This window comes from Rhinolophus ferrumequinum, chromosome X (genome assembly GCF_004115265.2).
Source record: "Rhinolophus ferrumequinum isolate MPI-CBG mRhiFer1 chromosome X, mRhiFer1_v1.p, whole genome shotgun sequence".
NCBI lineage: Eukaryota > Metazoa > Chordata > Mammalia > Chiroptera > Rhinolophidae > Rhinolophus > Rhinolophus ferrumequinum.
The window spans coordinates 70,732,684-70,752,591 of NC_046284.1; the positions used below are offsets into that span (position 1 = coordinate 70,732,684).

The window sequence follows — 19,908 nt, forward strand, 5'->3', positions numbered from 1 at the left end:
TGTCGGATATATAACATGCATCATGAATGTTGTTGATTTGTTGAGTGAGTAGATAATTAAAGATTAAAGAGTATATAGGGGAAGATAAGGTGATATATCACAACTTTATTATACCAGGATAGGGAAATTTTGAAGATGATTTACTCTTAGGGAAAAAAAACAAATGGATCACTGTTAAGTACATTACTACCTTATTTCGGGCTATATTGCTGCCACTGTCAAGTTTTTGGAATGATGCAGAACCAGAAGAAATCGAGGTAGAGGAAGGAAGGATGGTTGCAGATGACAAAAAAAAATATTTTAATAGTAATCATAAATATACCCTTGGGAAGTCTGAGGAATTTTAGGCAATAGACAAGAATGTGGTGGGAAACAGATGAAATTAGAAAGATCAATATTGGAAGTGATTATACAGGAGGGTATCACATACTTGGAAAGTGAAAAAGAGCTAGTGGCATACACATGATAAAACACTTTTGTAATAAGCAAATGTGTGTATATTTGTGCGTATCTATATTTATATGTCATAACTATATATATATGTTAGAAGCATCTAAATAGTGTTTTTTTTAATCCTGACGATGTATCAGAATCATCTGGGGAAGTTTTAACATACTCGTACACATGACTGAGTACCACTCTAGTTATACTGAACTATAATCTCTGAAGGTGGGACCCAGACACATGTATTAAATAAATAAATATGCTACGAATGATTTTTATTTGCAGCTGGGGCATTGTTAACTGTCTACATAAAGGCAAACTAGCCTTAATTTAGTAATAAAATGAATAGTAGTTGTTTGCCTATGAATATGTGTTTTTATTAGAAAAGACAGATGGCTAGTCAGTTAATATCAGCCTTTTTTTAAACTATAGATTTTGGGGTCATGCCCTTCATTTGTGTTGAGTATATAGCACAGTGCAATAACAATACTGACCATGAATAATCTGGAAAAATATTTATTTATATTCCTCACACTCTAAGGAAAAGGCTTATTTTATTAAATTTAGAACTATTGCCATCACAAAGTCAGTTCTATTCAAAATTGGCACAATTCCATTATCCAGAATGAATCTTCTGTTTTCCTGTTTCCTTTATATATTAAAAAAAAAAATTTGGAAGGTTTCTTATTGGTTACTTTTACCCTTGAAATCTATATTTTTAAAAGTAAGTTTTTCTTCATTCCCTTTTTATGAAATTGGGTGGATTTCTTTGGCTGTGTGTACCCAAAAGATCAAACAAATAATTGTGCTAAGCATTATATTAATGCAGAGAGAAATGTGATACCTGCATTCAGGAAACTCACAGTCTTAGTAGGAAAGACAAGGTAATAAGTTGTTAGGACACATTGTAACAATATCCTGTAGTGCCTATCTATTGACAAAAGTAGTAATTTTAATCTAGTGTAGCATTTTCATGTTGGAGACTTAGGGCAATGCTGCTGATAATTGAAAGACTGCGTTTTTAATGGATAGACATATGTGGCCTTTAGGAAAAGAAAGGGCATTGGGCAGACATTTTCATTTGGAAGACTTTTGCTTAGGTTCAATGAAATTAGAATACAGTTGTTTCCTAGTTGTGAAAATTTAGAAAAAAAACTGATATGCTAATGACCATGTTTATAATGATGATCTTAAGCACATCAGAAATTAAAGTGCCTTCTTAAACGTAAAAATACTGTTTTGTGTTCAATATAGAATCACAGACTTGGAGGGAACCTTAAAGACGCATCTAACATAACTTGCTTGTCATGTGAGAACACTGTAGTGATTTCTGATTTGGCCAAGGCTGCTTAGCTTATGCATGGCAGAGCTAGGAGCAAAATTAATAGTCTGTTGACTCTTTCAGCGGTGTTCTTTCCTCTAGAGAAAACTTCCAATAAGTATGTTTTTGTTATATTCCATACTTTGAAGACTAGTACTACATTTGTTACCGTGCAAAAGGTCCGGCTGCTCGCTGCACGAAAGCCAAAACGCGAGAGACAAGGTTGGTGGAGAGAAAAGCAGTTTTATTCCAACATGCCAGCATTAAGGGAAGACAGTGGACTCCCTCTCACAAAGACTGCCTTTCCCATTCTTAATATTGCCAAAAGGTTTTATACACACACAAGGAGGGGGCAGAACAAAGAAAAGAAGAAGTTGGCCAGGCAATTCCAGAATAAAACGCTTCCTAGGGGCTGGTCTGCCCCTGGGTCTGGAGTAAGTCCCATACAGATGCAAAACAAAAACCCCTCCCAAGTTGCCCTGCTCTGGTCCGAAGTAAACAGAACTATTGACATTGGTATGCATAGTAAATGCACAGCAAACAGAGTCCTCAAGGTTTGGTTGGGGAGAGGGAAGCACAGAAAGGGGAAAAAAACTTCCAAAAGGCCCAAGCCAAACCACTGTAAAATTGAATTACATCAGATTTAAATCTCAAATAGAAGATACAGGGTCTACCTTTACACATTCACAATATGTAATGAAAACTCTGTTGCCTGTAAGAGTAAAAAGTGTGTGCAATCGTATGTTGATTTGGTGTACATACATTATATTGCAAAGGTGCATACAGATAGGCCATACTTTAATCCCCAAGTGTCAGCTATAAAGCATATGTTTTTGCATTAACAAAAGGTTCTTGACTTTTAAAAAAGACCCCTTCAAAAGGGGAAACTCACTCATACCTACTTAAAAGGGTCCAGTGAAATATTATTTTGATGTGTAAGAAACATCCACAGACATACTTTCAGAGCTGATTCTTCATTTCTGACTGATTAGTGGTTTCTAATATGTAAAGCTAAAATTTCTCAATCCTATAGATGCCCCTATTGCGAGAGTGAATATCTTACTGCCTATTTATAACATGGAAGTTACTTTAGCTGCCATGAAGCCTAGCTTTCTTGGGACTATGTTCTTGCTCACTTTGGCCATACCCACCATTGATTGGTCCAGAGTGAATTTATTGAGAACATTCTTGCCATCCAGCCTACAATTAATATGCTATAATGGAAAGCCACCAAGACTTCTAGGCATTGTGATAAACTAGTCTTGTGAGCTTAAACTCTGTAGGTCTCAGTTTTCTCCTCTATATAGTCAGAAGGTTGGATAATATATCCCAGCCCTTGGCAATATATCTGAGGTTTTTTGTTTTGTTTTTTTTTTCATCCTAGCTACTGTGCTTCTCTAAGGACTAGGATTACAGCTCACTTGACTAGTCTTCACAGCTGAGTAGAGTCCTGCATCAAGGAGCAGAAACACTCCCTAGGTGGTTTCCTTTCTGCCTGATCGAAGTGTTAGGAAATCTGACATATCACTTTTACACAAAGTTTTAATAAAAGTAGAGTTGTGGCCTGGAAACATTTGTTTGGGCTCTGCAGATTTTGTCAATGCCAGTTTTTCTTTCAATAATGTGGCTAGTTGGACACTTACATATTTATATGTCATTGACTATTTAAAAGGGTGTAGTAAAATACACTATTTAAAAGAAATCTTGAGGTTCACATTTTTGCCATGCCCTACAATTTACAAAGTTTTGTCTATCTCTTTCTCTGCATCTACCTCATAAGTCAGACTCCAGTGAGGGTCTTAAGACTCTTAATTGTTGATGTTTTTCTTCTACCTAGTTGGAAGGGAAAGCTGAAGCATAGATTTTATATGCTTTTATTTACATGATATTATATAATAGGGATAGTGATGGTGGTGTGTCTCTATGTATTAGAAAACAGGGAAATGGGAATTCTAGTAGCCCGTAAAACTCTGCTAGATTGTAGGAGTTGGGTATTAAATTATTTCTGGCATAGTTTCTGCTTTTAAGCTTATTATAAGACGCTGCAACTGGATATGAGTATTCTTTGGATTTCTTTTTTACAGGATGGAGGAGTTGTTAAAGAAATCCCTATTATTCATCACGTTAAGGAAGGATATGAGAAAGCAGACCCTACACAGTTTGAGTTGCTCAAGGTTCTTGGTCAGGGATCTTTTGGAAAGGTAATTAAAACTTGTTTTCCACATTTGTTTCTCTTCTAAACATTTAGCAAAAAAAGTGTGCACAAAGAAATCTGATAAGTGTGCCATTTCTAAGCTTGTTAAAGGATACAAAGGTAACTTTCTATTTTTACTCCTTTTATTTCTGTTGTACTTTTAGTCCCATTTCTTTATACTTTTTCATAATAATCAAGGTTTTCCAATCCCTGGGCTCACTTCTCTAGGACAAAATATAGCATGCTCTTTATTAGCTGCCTAAATCAAGGTAGCTTGATTCTCAATTTTCGTAGGAAAAGGTGTTTCTGTTTCTCTGTTTTCATGCTAACCCAATCACAACCTGCTCTCTCCTGGTGATTCCATCTATATTCCTTAGCTCTATCACAGAAGTCAGAATGTATGTATCAATTCATGTATAAGTGCATGAATTCATCTATAATCTGTTAAAAGCAGTATGTGTGTAAAGTACAGCAAGGGTAGGTACTGAGTGATACATGGATTATGTGAAACTCCTTTTCATGGAGCTTAAATTTCAAGGGAGAAAGCAAAATTGAAAAAGATTACCTCTGGCACTCATTATTAAAATTGTTTATTAAGTGCTTAAGCATATGATTTTTGGAGAAGTGTGTAAGTCTGGTTCCTGACTTTTGTACATCTAACATCTAAGACATGAAAATTATTGCATATACACAATAGCAGCCCTTAGGAACACAGCAACAACAGTTTAAGAGAAGAAAGATAAGGAGAAACTACTAATTTCAGGGTGACTGAAATGTAATTTCAAAAGGGAAAAAAGTAAAGCAGTTGAGCAGTGATTACTTATGCTGTGAAACATTTTAAAAGGAATATAGATTATCTTATTGATTTTAACATATTTTGAAATACATTGTTAAATTGAGAAACCTAATTATTTTACATTAACCACAAATTCTAGAAAAGCAGTAAACCCTTTCCTGATAAAAATCATAGGAGAAAAAAAGACACCCACTGTGTGCTCAACTGTTGTAAAAGCATTATTGGTGAATATAAAATAGACATTGTTTTAAAGTAGCCCAATATCTATGTGGTATAGGTATAACATATAAACATAGAGAAACATTTCCAGGACACAAAATTGGCAAACTAAGGTGGATCATAGTTGAGCAGTGAATTGGTATAAGAGATATATGAAGACAAGGAGAATAGGTCTTGAGTAGTTGTGTTGGGGAGAGTAAAACTAAGAAGGAACTTTTAATAGATTGTGTGCGTGTGTGTTGTTTGTAGAACTGAACTGTAGAGTAACCTTTATTTTTATGTTTTTAAAAATACAGTATCCTTTTAACTATTTTACATTATATTTTTATGATGTTGATTTTCAAAGAACAGAGATGCAGTTCTTTCACATCCCATATGTATAAGTGCTTAAATATCAACTTGAATAAAATCTCACCAGGCAAGCAGTTGAAGCCATTAAAAGTAATTGTTTTGACATTTGATATATCTATTCATATGTGTGTTTATTTATATCCAGCTTTGTTCCAGAAAGCATTTAAGGCTTTCATAGATGAATACTAAATTAAAATAAGTGGAGAACATGATGGAAGCAGAAAAATTAGAGCAGGGAATATTAGGTGAAGCCAGGAATACTGTTTTTCACAAATGCATGGCGTAACAGCCTATAAGTCTTCTAGAAGTGGGACAAAGAGGAAATTTAAATTTTCCAGCAGCCATTATAAAGAAGCTGGTCTATTTAACTTTATGATTATTGACAGTATCTTTAAGATAGAAACAGATCAAACAGACTAGAGAAATTTTTCTCACGGGGCTTCATAGAGAGAATACAGTATATAACATAATGAAATGTCCTCAATAACATCTTCACATTAAATAGCAACACACTGACAAGTTGTCAACATAGTCATTAAATTCAGAGAACACTGAGCTTTGTCTGTGCAGGAACTTTGATTTAACAAGGAGATCATAGAAGCCTTCTACAAATTCCTAATACCCAAATACAGAATAGTGATCTTTATGCAATTTATCAACCAAAGAAATATTAAGGAGATAGCTTATATTTTTTTCTTCTTAGGATGTGAACATACTTGCTTATCAGTATTGCATCATTTGTGTAGGCATTGTGTGGGTGTGACTTGTTATATGCTGAACCTATTCAGGAATTTGGATAAGGCTGTGAATCAGATAAGTGTAGGAACAATTCCAAGAAACTTTGGGCTGCAGCCTTATTTAAGATTTTCTGCAAAAGTTCATTGTTAAAATGCAATAAATTGAATTTTAGCCTATATAGATCCTTGAAACATTAAATATCTTTGTAGTTTATTTAATAGGGGAAAAGCCCTACTAAAGTCAGTTGTAAAATTGTACAATAAAGAACCATGCGTTACCATCACGAAACATGAATATACAATTCTGTACTAAACAAAACAAGTATAATACTATTAATTATCATTAATGTATGTATTGAAATGTAGTACACAAAACAACTTAAATTGTTTTAAAACACAATCAAATAAAACATGAAAACATGTTTGAAATTGTCAGACTAGCCTTCCTTGTATTTCACATGTAAAGTCATATTTACACAAAGCATACATTATAACCTTCTTGGATTATAAATTTTTCTTGGTTTATATGATATTAAAGCAAAGCCTTTAACTATAGGACTTAAAAATGAATTTTTGAAATTAAACATGTGGTATATATACACAATGGCATACTACTCTGCCATAAGAAAAGATGAAATATTGCCATTTGCGACAACTTGGATGGATATTGAGATTATTATGCTAAGTAAAATAAGACAGAAAAAGTCGAGAACCATATGATATCACTCATATGTGGGATATAAAACTGACAGCAACAAATGAGCAAGACAAACAAAAACTCAGACACAAACAATAGTTTAGTGGTTACCAGAAGGTAAGGTGGAAAACAGGGTGGTAGAAGAGAGAAAAGGGGATCAAATATATGGTGATGGAAGGAGAACTGACTCTGGGTGGTGAACACAATGTAATATATAGCTGATGTATTATAGAAATGCATACTTGAAACCTATATAATTTTACTAACCAATGTCACCCCAATAAATTTAATAAATAAAAAAATTTTATAAAAAGAAAATATTAAACCCTAGATTAACTATCAAGAGCTAGTTTTTTGCTTTTTTGTTTTTGTTTTTCAAGGAGGGCACAGCTCCCAGTGGCCCATGCAGGGATTCAGCCGACAAGGTTGGTGTTATTAGCACACCATGCTCTAACCGACTGAACTAACCGGCCACCCCTATCAGGAGCTAGTTGTAAAAAAACACGTTTACATCTTAATTACTTGCAGTTGGTCCTTTTGTCTTTAGTCAACATTAAAACTGCGTGATCTTTCAGTTACCTTCAACAAACACTTACTGGGTACTTCTTAATGCAAAATATGTCACCAAATGCAGAGTGTATTGGAATAACTCACTCATTTCTGTTCTAGACAATTTCTAAGAATTGGATTAGGGTGACTGAAAAGAAATCACTCTGATCAAGATATGTTTTTAGATACAACAGTTTGAAGCCATGAAACTTCTTCCATAGTTGATCATGGAAAAGAGAGCTAAGTGAGATGTTTTCTTATGCAAGGAAAGTTCACCATAAGACCTGAAAAGAAGCAATCAGGTGATAAGCAAATAAAGTTACTTCTTTAGACTGTGAAAGATGGGTTCTATTAGATGCCATATTGGAATACTAGTGAGTGCTAAAAGAGCTAGGGGAAAAGTGGCTGATTTATGCTAGTGTCTTCCGGAAATCCTGGACTATCATCCTCTTCTATCTCCCTTGACTGCCCCTTTTTGCCTTCTATACTCCATTGTTTTAAACCTTGCTAAGGTCTATGTTGTAGAACAGTGGTTCTCAAAGTATGGTCTGTCTTACACCCAGGGCATCCTCAAGGTCAGAACTATTTGATGATAATACTAAGATAATATTTGTAAAATTTCTGGCACCTTGGCACAATTGAGGCAGTGACTCCAAACTATCAGTAGTCATTGTATTCTTCACTATCACAGGTACAGTTTAAAAAAAAAAATGCAAGTTTAACTTAAAGAATGCCCTTGGTGAGGTGTTAACAATGATGAAATTTCTCAAATTTCAACCCTTGAGTACACTTCTTTTTAATGTTGTGTGATAAAATGAGGACATACACAGCACTTTAGCTGCATGTCGATTATGATGGTTGTCTCAAGGCAGCACTTGTGTGATTTTTTTTTTTTCTTTTTGAATAGTGAGCTGAACTAGCCACTTTTTTCGTGGAATACCATTTTAACTTGAAAGAATGACTGACAAACTATGGTTGCCTAAAATTAGGTATTTGGTAGATGATTTCTTAAAAAATGAATGTTGTGAGCCTGTTATTTCATGGAAAACAACTATTTTTGTCAATGATAAAATTTGAGCATTGAAGCAAAAAAATTAATGTGGAAAAATTTGATGTGCCACCATGAGCTTGTTATCTTCTTAATTCTCAAAAGATTATTTTTCTGATGAGATTCCTACGGTCAACATTTGGAAGATCTGCATAACTCAGTGAACCAGTATTTTTGAGATGACCAACTCATGGTGTTTTCAGATCAGACATGAGTATAAAATTCATTCAAAGTGTAAGGTAGATCGGTGGTTTATTACATAACAGAATATGGTTATGTATTCTTCATGCAACTAATCTTTAAGAAACTGCTACTTGTCAAGTTCTTGTGTCATATCAAAGAAAAATAACCACAATTATATGGAAAGGCTAATAAAACACTCATCCCTTTTCCAAATACATATCTGTGTGAGGTCTGATTTTTCTTCCTATACTTGAATCAAAACAACTTAATTCCAACAGATTGAATTGCAGAAGCAGATAAGATAACCCAGCTATCTTCTGTTAAGTCAGATATTAGAAATTTGCAAAAAGGTAAATCAATGTCACTTTTCATTTTTTCTTTTGGAAAATATAGTTACCCTTATGAAAATATTTATGCTCACATGTAACAGGTTTATTTTTAATGTATTAATAAATAGTTACATTTTTCTGTTTTAATTTCTAATATGGTTAATACCAATAGATATAACCCACAAAAACAAAAGCACTTTGGAGTCTTCAATAATTTTTAACATTAAAAAAGGATTCCTGAGACCAAAAGGTTGAGAATTACTTTCCTGGAAGAGACTGATAAAAGATAGTTGTACTTGTGGAATCATGCTCACAAAATAACTGGACTCCTTTGTTGTTATCCTCTTGGTCACACGATATTGATTACGGAAAAGGAAACTAGTTATCTTCATTTATTTGCTGTCATCAGTAAAACTGATTGACAATTGAGTCTGGTTATTAGGGTTAATGCCATTTGCTTTGTTTTGAAGCTGTGTGTGTGTGTGTGTGTGTGTGTGTGTGTGTGTGTGTGTGTGTTGGCAATTCACTTAATCTACTGTTTGAAACTTTGATAAACTGACTCTTAAATCAGCTATACAAATAATGTACAAGTCCACATGTTTGCCAACAACTAAAAACTTGAAAAAAACATGATAAAATATGCATCTGGGCTGCTCGTAACTTCTTGAGCTTATTCAATAGGTGTTATATGACATTTAGAACACCATGATAATCTAGTTTGTGTGCATACTTTGTCTAACCCAGGTTGAATGATAATCTTCTGTGATTAAAAGGCCCTATTTAACACTGGTCATTTATAAGAAATTACTTTTATTTTCTCATGCTTCTATTTTATGAAGGACACTGAGGGTAGACTATAGGTATGTTAAATTTGGCGCTCTTTGTTCAAATGATTACCATTTTCATCAGTGAAAAATTATGGACTTTTAAGAATATTGTTTCCAAGTTTAAATCAAGTAAAAATAAGTCCATGGAAAGAAGCCACTGTAATCTTATGTGGCAAGATGAACACTTGTTCAGGGTTCTGTGCTGTTTTTTGAAATCTTGTTGGAGTTCAGACTAGATCTTAAGAAAGTAACAGAGGGTAACAGTTTTAATTTGTTTGCTCTTTCAATACAGAAATATTTATGGTGACATGCAAAAAGTTTATGATTTGGTTCAGCCCCTAAGCTCTTTATTTTTTTTTCAAAGAGTTTTATGTTGCAAAAAAACAACCATTTGTTAGTATGTGGATTCTCTTGATTAGTCCATGTATGGTATGAACTGTTTGGTACTAGTTCACGAGACATGTTCAAAACTGACAGCATTTAGAAACATTTACAGAAATTTAACAGCAATTTTATGTGTGGAATCAATTTAAAAAGGGATTGTATTTTGTATGACACTTAAATTTTATTTTTCTAAATAATTCATTTTGATTATATTTTATAAGTGTATGGTCTACAGTGGATTGGAGGAAAGGGGAAAAAATACTGGTTTATTTACACAAAAAGTGTGAGAAGCAGTACCCTAGATGAGTGTGAAAATGCTAAACCTGAAATGGTTTTAGCGTTTAGGTCTGAAATAAAGCCTTACTTTCAGGATAGAAGAAAGCAGATTCCATAAAGTAAACATCTCCCCTCTGCCTCGAGTTGGCTGATACATAATTGCACATAAAAGATCTGGAATAAAGTGTCTTGAGCAATACCTTAGGAAAGAGGCAAAGCAAAAAATTACCCAACAGCTCACCCATCTGCAGTTTTATGTGAACAAGTTAGTTATTTGATCACATCTTTAATTTAAGCAACACTTGAATAGAATTTGTTAGAGTTGGGGATGGCAGGTTGAGACAATGAACAAGATTTACTATTTTTTTTTTTTAAATGAAACAGCCCTTTACTAATAAATAGCTCTTGAAAAACTGCAATCTATTCATATTTATCTTCATGACTGAGGCTTTTAAAAAAATTAGTTTTTAATGAGTCATAATCTTAGTTTAAAAATATGAGATATTATTAGTTAAGCTTGCTTGGTAACTTTAAAGAGTTTAACTTTCATTGAGATAATTTGCTATCATGATTCTTTTACCTGTCAGACAGATAAGAATTACATCTAATTCTTAATAGATTAAAATGTCTGTTAACTTCTAAAATGGACCAATAGGGAAGTAGGAATGAAGGTATCAAATTAATGGTCATCACATTTGTTTCCTGTTTATTAAGGTAACAAAAAGAATCTTGGGTCTTAAAAGGAGCTCCCTTAGCTCAAATTGTTTTTTGTTATGTTATTTATCTTTTATATCACAAACTTCTCAAAGTCCCTCACCATGTCATCTATTTTTAAAAATTTCTGCAGTAGTATGTATGAGAGTGTGATTTACTAAATGAATGAAAATGAGAAAATATTAACTAAGAGTATATAGAGGAAGGCATATCTTTGTGAAATTAAAGAAAGTGCAAGGATATGTGTGTGTATAGCAAAAATACCTTGAAATGTGAATTTTACTTTTTTTTTTTTTTTCCTAATTCCCCTGTTAGGTTTTTCTTGTTAGAAAGAAGACTGGTCCTGATGCTGGGCAGCTCTATGCAATGAAGGTGTTAAAAAAAGCTTCTTTAAAAGGTAGAAAATTAGAAAGCTTTATTAAAATAGAATTTGGTAAAATTTGTTTTAAGAAATATGCTGTGTATTGCTTGTATGAGGTAAGTAGATTTAATTTTAAAATTAGTAATTGTTACCGTTTTCTAGCTCATACGTGATATTTCTAGGTTCGATATTTGTATATACCTTAATTTAGTGAATGTGTACCCTGTTAAAAATTTAATGGTATAAAAAGTGATACATTTCATTTAATTAAAGTGAACTTATTTTATTAAGCTATATTTTCTTTTGTTGCTGTTCCATCTACATTGGTATTGCATATTTAGAATGTACAACTGCCTACATATTATTACAGACACCATTTTTTAGGCTGTGATAATAATACTGTGCTCAGTTTTAATCAGTAAACTCATTTGAACAATAGAGACTAATACATAATAAATGCACGTTAGCCACATACCTGCTTATGTCACTTTAACCCATATCTAGATCTAAACTGAATTTGCTAGCTTTAAGAATATGGCAATTATTGTTTAGGAATATATATAGAGAGAGACTGCAAATGTAGGCACTTGTAAAGTTATATTTTATGTTTTTGATGATTTTTTGATGGGATGTCTATTGAAATTATATATAATAGTAAAATATTTTAACCTTCTATAATTTTCAGTTCGAGACAGAATTCGGACAAAAATGGAGAGGGATATACTGGTGGAAGTAAATCATCCATTTATTGTCAAGTTGCACTATGGTATGTAATCTCTTTTTTAAATTTATGGAATTAGAGATTTCTTTTTTCAGATAGTAATATAACAGGAAATAAATATTTCAAATTGATTTTATATATTCAACTATATGACATGTATTTATCTGAAATAAGAATCAATTTCCAGCTTTTAGTTGTATTTCCTGTATTTTTTGATTAACTTGTCTAAGGTAACAAGATCATGTCTTCTGATTACTTGTCTGGTAGTATTTCTATACGCTACCTCCAGTGATTGTAGAGTATAAACTGCTGTGATAATTTATTCAAAATATTCTGGTGTTTGGATGTGCTCCTCTTACATGTTCATAATGAATATATTTATCTTATTTCCTGGTTCTGTGTAAGAGGACCATGTAGTTTTATTAGTCTATTTGAGTTATTCTTCCTTAAATTTGGTGGGGAGAGGAATACTAGTGAGAAGCAGTAGGTATTATGGAAACAACATGAATTTGGAGTCAGACAATTCTGAGTTTAAATCATAGTTCCATTGCTAATTTAAGTATGCATGATATGGTAGAGTTCAGCTTCCCTTGGAAATTCAAAGATATATACGTCATTAAATTGCTGATACAGTCTACTATGTCACGTTCAATTTTTGAAATTTAAAGAAATAGGAGCTATTTTATTCTTAGGTAATTCTGACAAATAATACATTAAAATATATACCCAATTATCTCTATAAAAAATCCTCAAGAAATCCCCACCCATTATTCTTTCATTCCCTGGTTACCCTAATGGAATGAAAATAGTATCTGAAGACTTCCTTGAATCTCCAGGATGTCATTAGTTTAATCAGTAAATACCATTTGTGTGTAAAACACTGTATTAGATGTAGTGAGCTCGAAAGGGTGAAACAGTCTTTGATCTCAAGAAATTTATAATCTATATGGAATACAGACATGAGAACAAATTAATTACACAAACCAAATGGAGTAAGTACCATAAGAGAGACAAAATACAATGAGATGTTAAAAGTAGTAGAAGTAATGCTGATGAGAAAGAAAGGTAAGGATGTTATAGGGAAATATGAAAAGGGGAGAAAGCTTAATAGAGGAGGTGGCACTTTGTTTGAGCTTGAAAGAATTACCGTGTTTCCCCAAAAATAAGACCTAGCAGGACAATCAGCTCTAATGCATCTTTTGGAGCAAAAACTAATATAAGACCCAGTCTTATTTTACTATATGACCAGGTATAATATAATATAATATAATATAATATAATATAATATAATATAATATAATATAATATAGTACAGTATAGTATAGTATAGTATATAATGTATATTATATAATGTAATATAATATATACCGGGTCTTACATTAATTTTGCTCCAAAATACACATTAGAGCTGATTGTCTGGCTAGGTCTTATTTTCTGGGAAACACAGTAGTAGATTTTCAGTAGGTGGGGTGGCAGAGTTCAGGCAGTTGCAGTAGAACATGATACTCAATAAATCAGGAAAATGAGGGTGGTAGAAGTTTCTGTGTAAAGCCACATGCAAGGTTGATTATGTTCTGGGAAGGGGGTTTATAGCTATTTCAGCACCAGATTTAATTTTGAGATAATATTATCCAATAATGGACTGTGTTAATAAATGCTTAATTGCTATATAATGTTTAGTGATTTTGAGATAATATTATCCAATAATGGACCGTGTTAATAAATGCTTAATTGCTATAGAGTGTTTAGTGATAAAATTCTAAACATAGATCAATTTAAAAGTTTACTAAGCTTTTTAAGCCTTTAAGATTATTCTGTTACTAAATTCTAATTTCTAATTAGCCTTTCAGACTGAAGGGAAACTGTATTTAATATTGGATTTTCTCAGGGGAGGAGATGTATTCACAAGATTATCCAAAGAGGTGAGTATCTGTTTGTAAATTGTTAACTAGATTTTTCTTGAAACAAAACTAAGAAAAATCATTTTCGTCCTTTTGCTAATTACTTTTTTCTATAGAAATTTTAAATGGTAATTATTCTGTTTGTCTTATTGCATAGTATTTAGTGGATGTGCCAATTAATGGCATTTTCTGTCTGCCTGTCATTTAGATCATTTCAGTGTGCTACTCATTATTTCCTTAGGCACAAGATCAATTTCAATAACTGGACAAAGGAAATAGGGGCAAGCCTAGGACTTTGGCTATACAAGCTACCAAAATGTCTCTGGAAGTAGTGTTTAATTTATTCATGTTTAAAACAGCTTTATGAAGGTATAATTGATATATAATAAACCATACATGTTAAAGTACACACTTTGATAAATTTTGACATTTGTATATACCTGTGAAATCATCATCATAGACAAAATAATTAGCTTATCCCACATCCCAACAGTTTTCTTGTAACCCTTTGTAATGCCTCCTCCTTTCTGCCCCACCTGTACTTAGTCTCCTTTCTGGCACTGTTTGATTTGCATTTTCTAGGAGATTATATAAATGGAACCATATAATATGTATTTTTTTGTCTGACTTATTTAACTCAGCATAATTATTTTGAGATTGGTCCTTGTTACATGTACCAATAGTTCATTCATTTTTACTGCTTTGCAGTATTCCACAGTATAGATATGCCACACTTTGTTTATTCTTTCAGTTGTTGATGGATGTTTTGAGTTTTTTACAGTTTTTGGACATTACTAATAAAGCTGCTAGAAACATTCACACACCAGTGATTATATGGACATGTTTTCATTTTTCATGGTTAAATACCTAGATTGTAATGACTGGGTTATATAGTATGTGCATTTTAACTTATTTTAAAGACACTCTTAAACTATTTTCCAAAGAAATGTCTGAAATGTCCTTCAAAGAGTGAGTGAATAAACAAACTGATACATCCATGCAATGGAATACTATTCAGCTATAAAATGGAAAGAACTCTTGATATATGCAACAATTTCACCTATTATTTCCTGTTTTATTTCTTAAGTATCCATTTTGGAGAAATAATCATAGTAACTATCAAAAATATATATGCATACTATATAATTATTTAAAATAGTGAAAAACTGGAAATAACCTAAATGAACATTTAGGTAAATTAGTATATTGATATTTTACAACTATTGAAAACTCTTTATGGGAGAACGCTTATGATATAATAGTAAGTGGGGGAAAGGAAGCTACTACAGAGTGTTTGCGTGTGTGTTAACACACACATACACACACACACATATACATGCATACATGGATGATTTGAAGATCAAACAGCAAAAGACTAGCGATGCTTACTTCAGGGTGCTGGGGTTTTAGATGATTTTCATTTTCAGGGGTATTTATGGTCATTAGTATTTAAGGATCATTAGTGAATAGGAAAACATTAGTGGTAGTGAACCTAAAACTTAAAAGAAAAGTTGCACATAGCAGAAGCAGCTTCTCTGGGAGAGGTAGTTCGTTGGGACAGGTATTCCTAAGTTCAAATCCTGGACGTGTTTCTTAGTGGCTGTGTTATTCTGGGCAAGCTACTTCATCACTGAGTCTTTCTCCTTATGTAAGGTGATAATAATACCTACCTCATAGTGTTTGGAAGATTGTAATAACAGAATGTGCAGTGACTGGCATATAATTTCTACTTAGTAAGTTTCTTATTTGCATCCATCATGAGGCTTTCCACAGATACAACTTTATGACAATATGCTTGCCATAAACTAACCTAGACATAATTTATTCTTTAATTTGGACTTTGAAAGATTTTTGTTTTGGGTTTTCTTATGTGTTAGGTTTTTATGGTTTTTATGAACATTTTGGTTAGCCTTCCTTGGAAGTTAAATAAGTAACAAGTATTTTTATTCTTCATAAAATATCAAATGAAAATGATGTTCTCATACTTTTACCGTTATAATATTCAAATAAGCTCTCTTCAAACTTACATTAGGAACAATCTTTGCTTTTCTATAGATAATTTTTAAAAGTAGGTTGTGTATCAAAATTTCTTTAACTGTTCATTCTCTGTAATTTTACTAGTAAACTGAGTCCACATTGTGTAATTCAGTGGCCATAATTATAATGGGCAGGCCAATTACAAGATCTTATGATACTTCATTCAAATTTTACACTTTTCTAATAATGCAGAGATTTCTTTAGTGAAAATAAACAATTTCTAGACAACTTATTTGTGTTTTGCCAATCGGAAGCCTTTGATAAATTTTAAAAATTACACCTAATGGTTGAGTAGTGCCCAATTTTCTGTGTAAATTAAGTCAGGATTGAACATAGACATAAACCTATAATAATAATAATAATACCTCATGATTGCACACATAGCATTTTACAATTTACAAAGCTTTTTTTCCCCACATAAACTAATTTGACTTTCACAACAACATTGTTAGATAGATGTACAGATATCATTGTCCTTATTTTACAGGTTTAGAAACTGAAGGCTACTGGGCCAAGTGACATGTCAAACGTTACACTGTTAATTCTGATTCCAACCCCAGTTCTCTTCTCACTTCATCAGAGCAGCTCTATTCCCAGTCACAAAAATATTGACGTATAATACAATGCCATTAAACTCATGTACTTTACTAGCAGAAGAGGTCTGGAGCTACTCCTTAGGTCAGAGGTTGGGTTTAGAACTGTGTTTAATGTAAGAATTACTAATTTAAGAAATTGCATTGGTATATTAGAAGCTTTGAGTTAGTAGGAGCTGCTCAAAGCGAAATTCCTGAGTAGTAGACAGGAAGGAAAAAATTGTAGAAATAGTGAAATTGCCAGTGCTAAAACAAAATATCCTATATACTACAATGAAGCTGAAGGTATCACTGTATTGTAGAAGAGTAGTAAAATTAATAATCATATTATGACAAAGTCATTAAAAAAGGAGTAAATCCTGTGCAGTGCATTCAGTGTAAGAAGATATGCAAACTACATAATATGTTTTAGGAAGATTTACATTAAAATGGTTAATATTAAAGAGAAGGATTCTTAAAGGGGTCAGTTTCATCTCTCTGCTTCTCTTATTTTCTTATTATTTTATTTTAGGTTATGTTTACAGAGGAAGACGTGAAATTCTACCTGGCAGAACTAGCCCTTGCTTTGGATCATCTGCATCAATTAGGAATTGTGTATAGAGACCTGAAGCCAGAAAAGTAAGGCTATATTCTTATGTATCCCTATTACCAATGTTATAAAACTACATTTTCTCTATTAAGTCTTTTATTTTAAAGAGCATATGAGCATATATGTGAATTTTACAGTTATATGAAACTTATGAAAAGTAATCTTCATAAGAAACCTACTGATTTTAAATTAATCATTTACAATTTTCCAGTATTTGAAATAGATACTAACCTATTTTAAGTTTGATGAGTTTTATGTAAATGTTTTATATAAAATATTTAATTCCATCTTATTGAATGTTAATTTTTATTTACAGCATTTTGCTTGATGAGATAGGACATATCAAGTTAACAGGTATGCATGTTTTCTTATTCTACCCTAAGCTTGTTTTATGTTTTTCATTATTTTAATACATACTTGTCTAAGCCCGTTTTCCTTTTTCCTCTTTCTTGATTTAATTTGCAGTTTGTTCATCTCTTTAATGAACTAAAGTTCATTTAAAGGGTAGATGAGATAGCTCTAAATATGTTCTAATTATAATACCAAAAAATTATACAATAAAGTTGCTATTCTAGTTAAGAAATGAATTTGGTTTTCTCGGTAAAAACATATCATATTAATTTCAGTCTAGACTGAAAGATTTATCGTAAGTAGTTATCACATTTGAAATACAGTGAATTATAAACTTTTAAACCAAGTGTTTCACTATCAGAGGTTCATTTTATTTATTTGCAAAACCATGTTTTATTTTACTTTATTTTTACTATTGAGGATTTACTATGTATAACACTGTGCTAATTCTCACAGAATTCTTAGACATAAAGTATTCTTATTATACCATTAAACATTTTTTTTATTTTGAAATAATTATAGATTCACAATAAGTTGCAAAAATAGTACTGAAAGGTTCAGTGTACGCATCACCCAGCTTCCCCCAATGGTGACGTATTACAAAGCTGTAGTGCATTATCAAACCCAGGAAACTGATTGGTACAGTACAAGTAACTGAATTATATACTTTATTTGGATTTCACCAGTTTTTGCATACATTTGGTTTTTGTTTGTCTTTGTGTAATTCTGTGACACTTTATCCCATACATAGATTTGAATACTACTAGCACAATCAATATGTAAAACTGTCCTACAACCACAAAAGAACTCTCTTGTGCTGTCCATTTATAGTCACACCCTCCCTCACCCTCTTCTCCCTAACTCCTGGCAACCACTTAACATCTCTGATTTTATTTTGAGAATAAGATACAAATAGGACCATGTACCGTGTTTCTTCGAAAATAACACCTAGCCAGACCATCAGCTCTAATGCGTCTTTTGGAGCAAAAATTAATGTAAGACCCAGTTTTATTTTATATTATATTATATTATATTATATTATATTATATTATATTATATTATATTATATTATATTATACCCGGTCTTATATTAAAATAAAATGCATTAGAGCTGATGATCTGGTTAGGTCTTATTTTCGGGGAAACACGGTAGTAGTCACACTTCTGGACATTTGTCCTAGAGAAATAAAATTGTATGTGCACACAAAAACCTATACATGAATTTTCATAGCAGCTCTATTTGTAATAAGACTGGAAATGTCTGAAATGTCCTTCAAAGAGTGAGTGAGTAAACAAACTGTGATACATCCATGCAATGGAATACTATCCAGCTATAAAATGGAAAGAATTCTTGATATATGCAACAACTTGGATGGACTCAAGGGCATTATGCTGAGTGAGCCAATCTCAAAAGGTTACTTATGTTTTAAATAGATAGTATATTCTGTGTTTAATTATCAGAATGTTAAAATATAAATAAAATGGAGATGTAGCCTTTACAGAGAATTTTGGACCAGTACACTTTAAAGGTAAGTTGTTTTAAAATTCCTAACTATGTATACTGCTGCACTGTAAAGATAAAGTATGAAGTTGTTAACTTGAAAACTCAAGCAAATGTAACAAAGTTCACATACAGTTCAGTGAATCTTACTGACTCGTAGCCTGATTCTCTTATTCATATATAAAAGAAACACAGTAGATTTAAAGGGATTGAAAGGGAAAGGAAAGAAAAAAAAATATGTGAAGAGACAACAGTAGAATTTTGAGATTTTATGTAATATATACTTCTTATTTTATACCAATCAAACTTCAGTTGCAAAGCTAATTAGAATTTAATTCTTTTCATTTTTAATAAATTATACCTGCTTTGTCAGGGATGAGGAAGGACGGTGGAAAAAGAGTAGAATAAATCATACTTATATCTCTCTTCTATATTAAGGTTAAATGGGTGAATAATGATGCAAAATCATATTTAGTCTTATAATTATGTGAATTCTGCTTTTATACCTTTTAGATTTAAACTAGCTGAGGAGGGTAGAGTAGTTAGAATCAATGTTAATTTATAAGTATGGGACACAAGCCTTATAACAGGAAGAAAATACACACACACACACACACACACACACACACACGTGCACACACAGAGGGTGCCAGAAAATGTATATACATTTTAAGAAAGGAAAAAACTGTATTAAAATTGTAATACTCAATATATACTGATAACAAAAGATAAATACATACTAACAATTATCACCCCAATAAATTTAATTAAAAAAAAAAAGATGA

The 19,908-nt window shown here is 32.1% G+C and overlaps 1 protein-coding gene across 2 annotated transcripts in view; it reads left to right on the forward strand.

Moving 5' to 3' along the window:
• Window positions 1-19,908, forward strand: part of RPS6KA6 (ribosomal protein S6 kinase A6) — a 97,049-nt gene that overhangs the window by 24,785 nt on the left and 52,356 nt on the right. For both annotated transcript variants that reach the window (XM_033105762.1, XM_033105704.1), the window contains 6 exons: window positions 3,850-3,966; window positions 11,385-11,466; window positions 12,116-12,196; window positions 13,994-14,073; window positions 17,194-17,300; window positions 17,588-17,625. In XM_033105762.1, coding sequence (XP_032961653.1) covers window positions 3,850-3,966; window positions 11,385-11,466; window positions 12,116-12,196; window positions 13,994-14,073; window positions 17,194-17,300; window positions 17,588-17,625 — 505 coding nt within the window. The remainder of the gene's footprint in view (window positions 1-3,849; window positions 3,967-11,384; window positions 11,467-12,115; window positions 12,197-13,993; window positions 14,074-17,193; window positions 17,301-17,587; window positions 17,626-19,908) is intronic.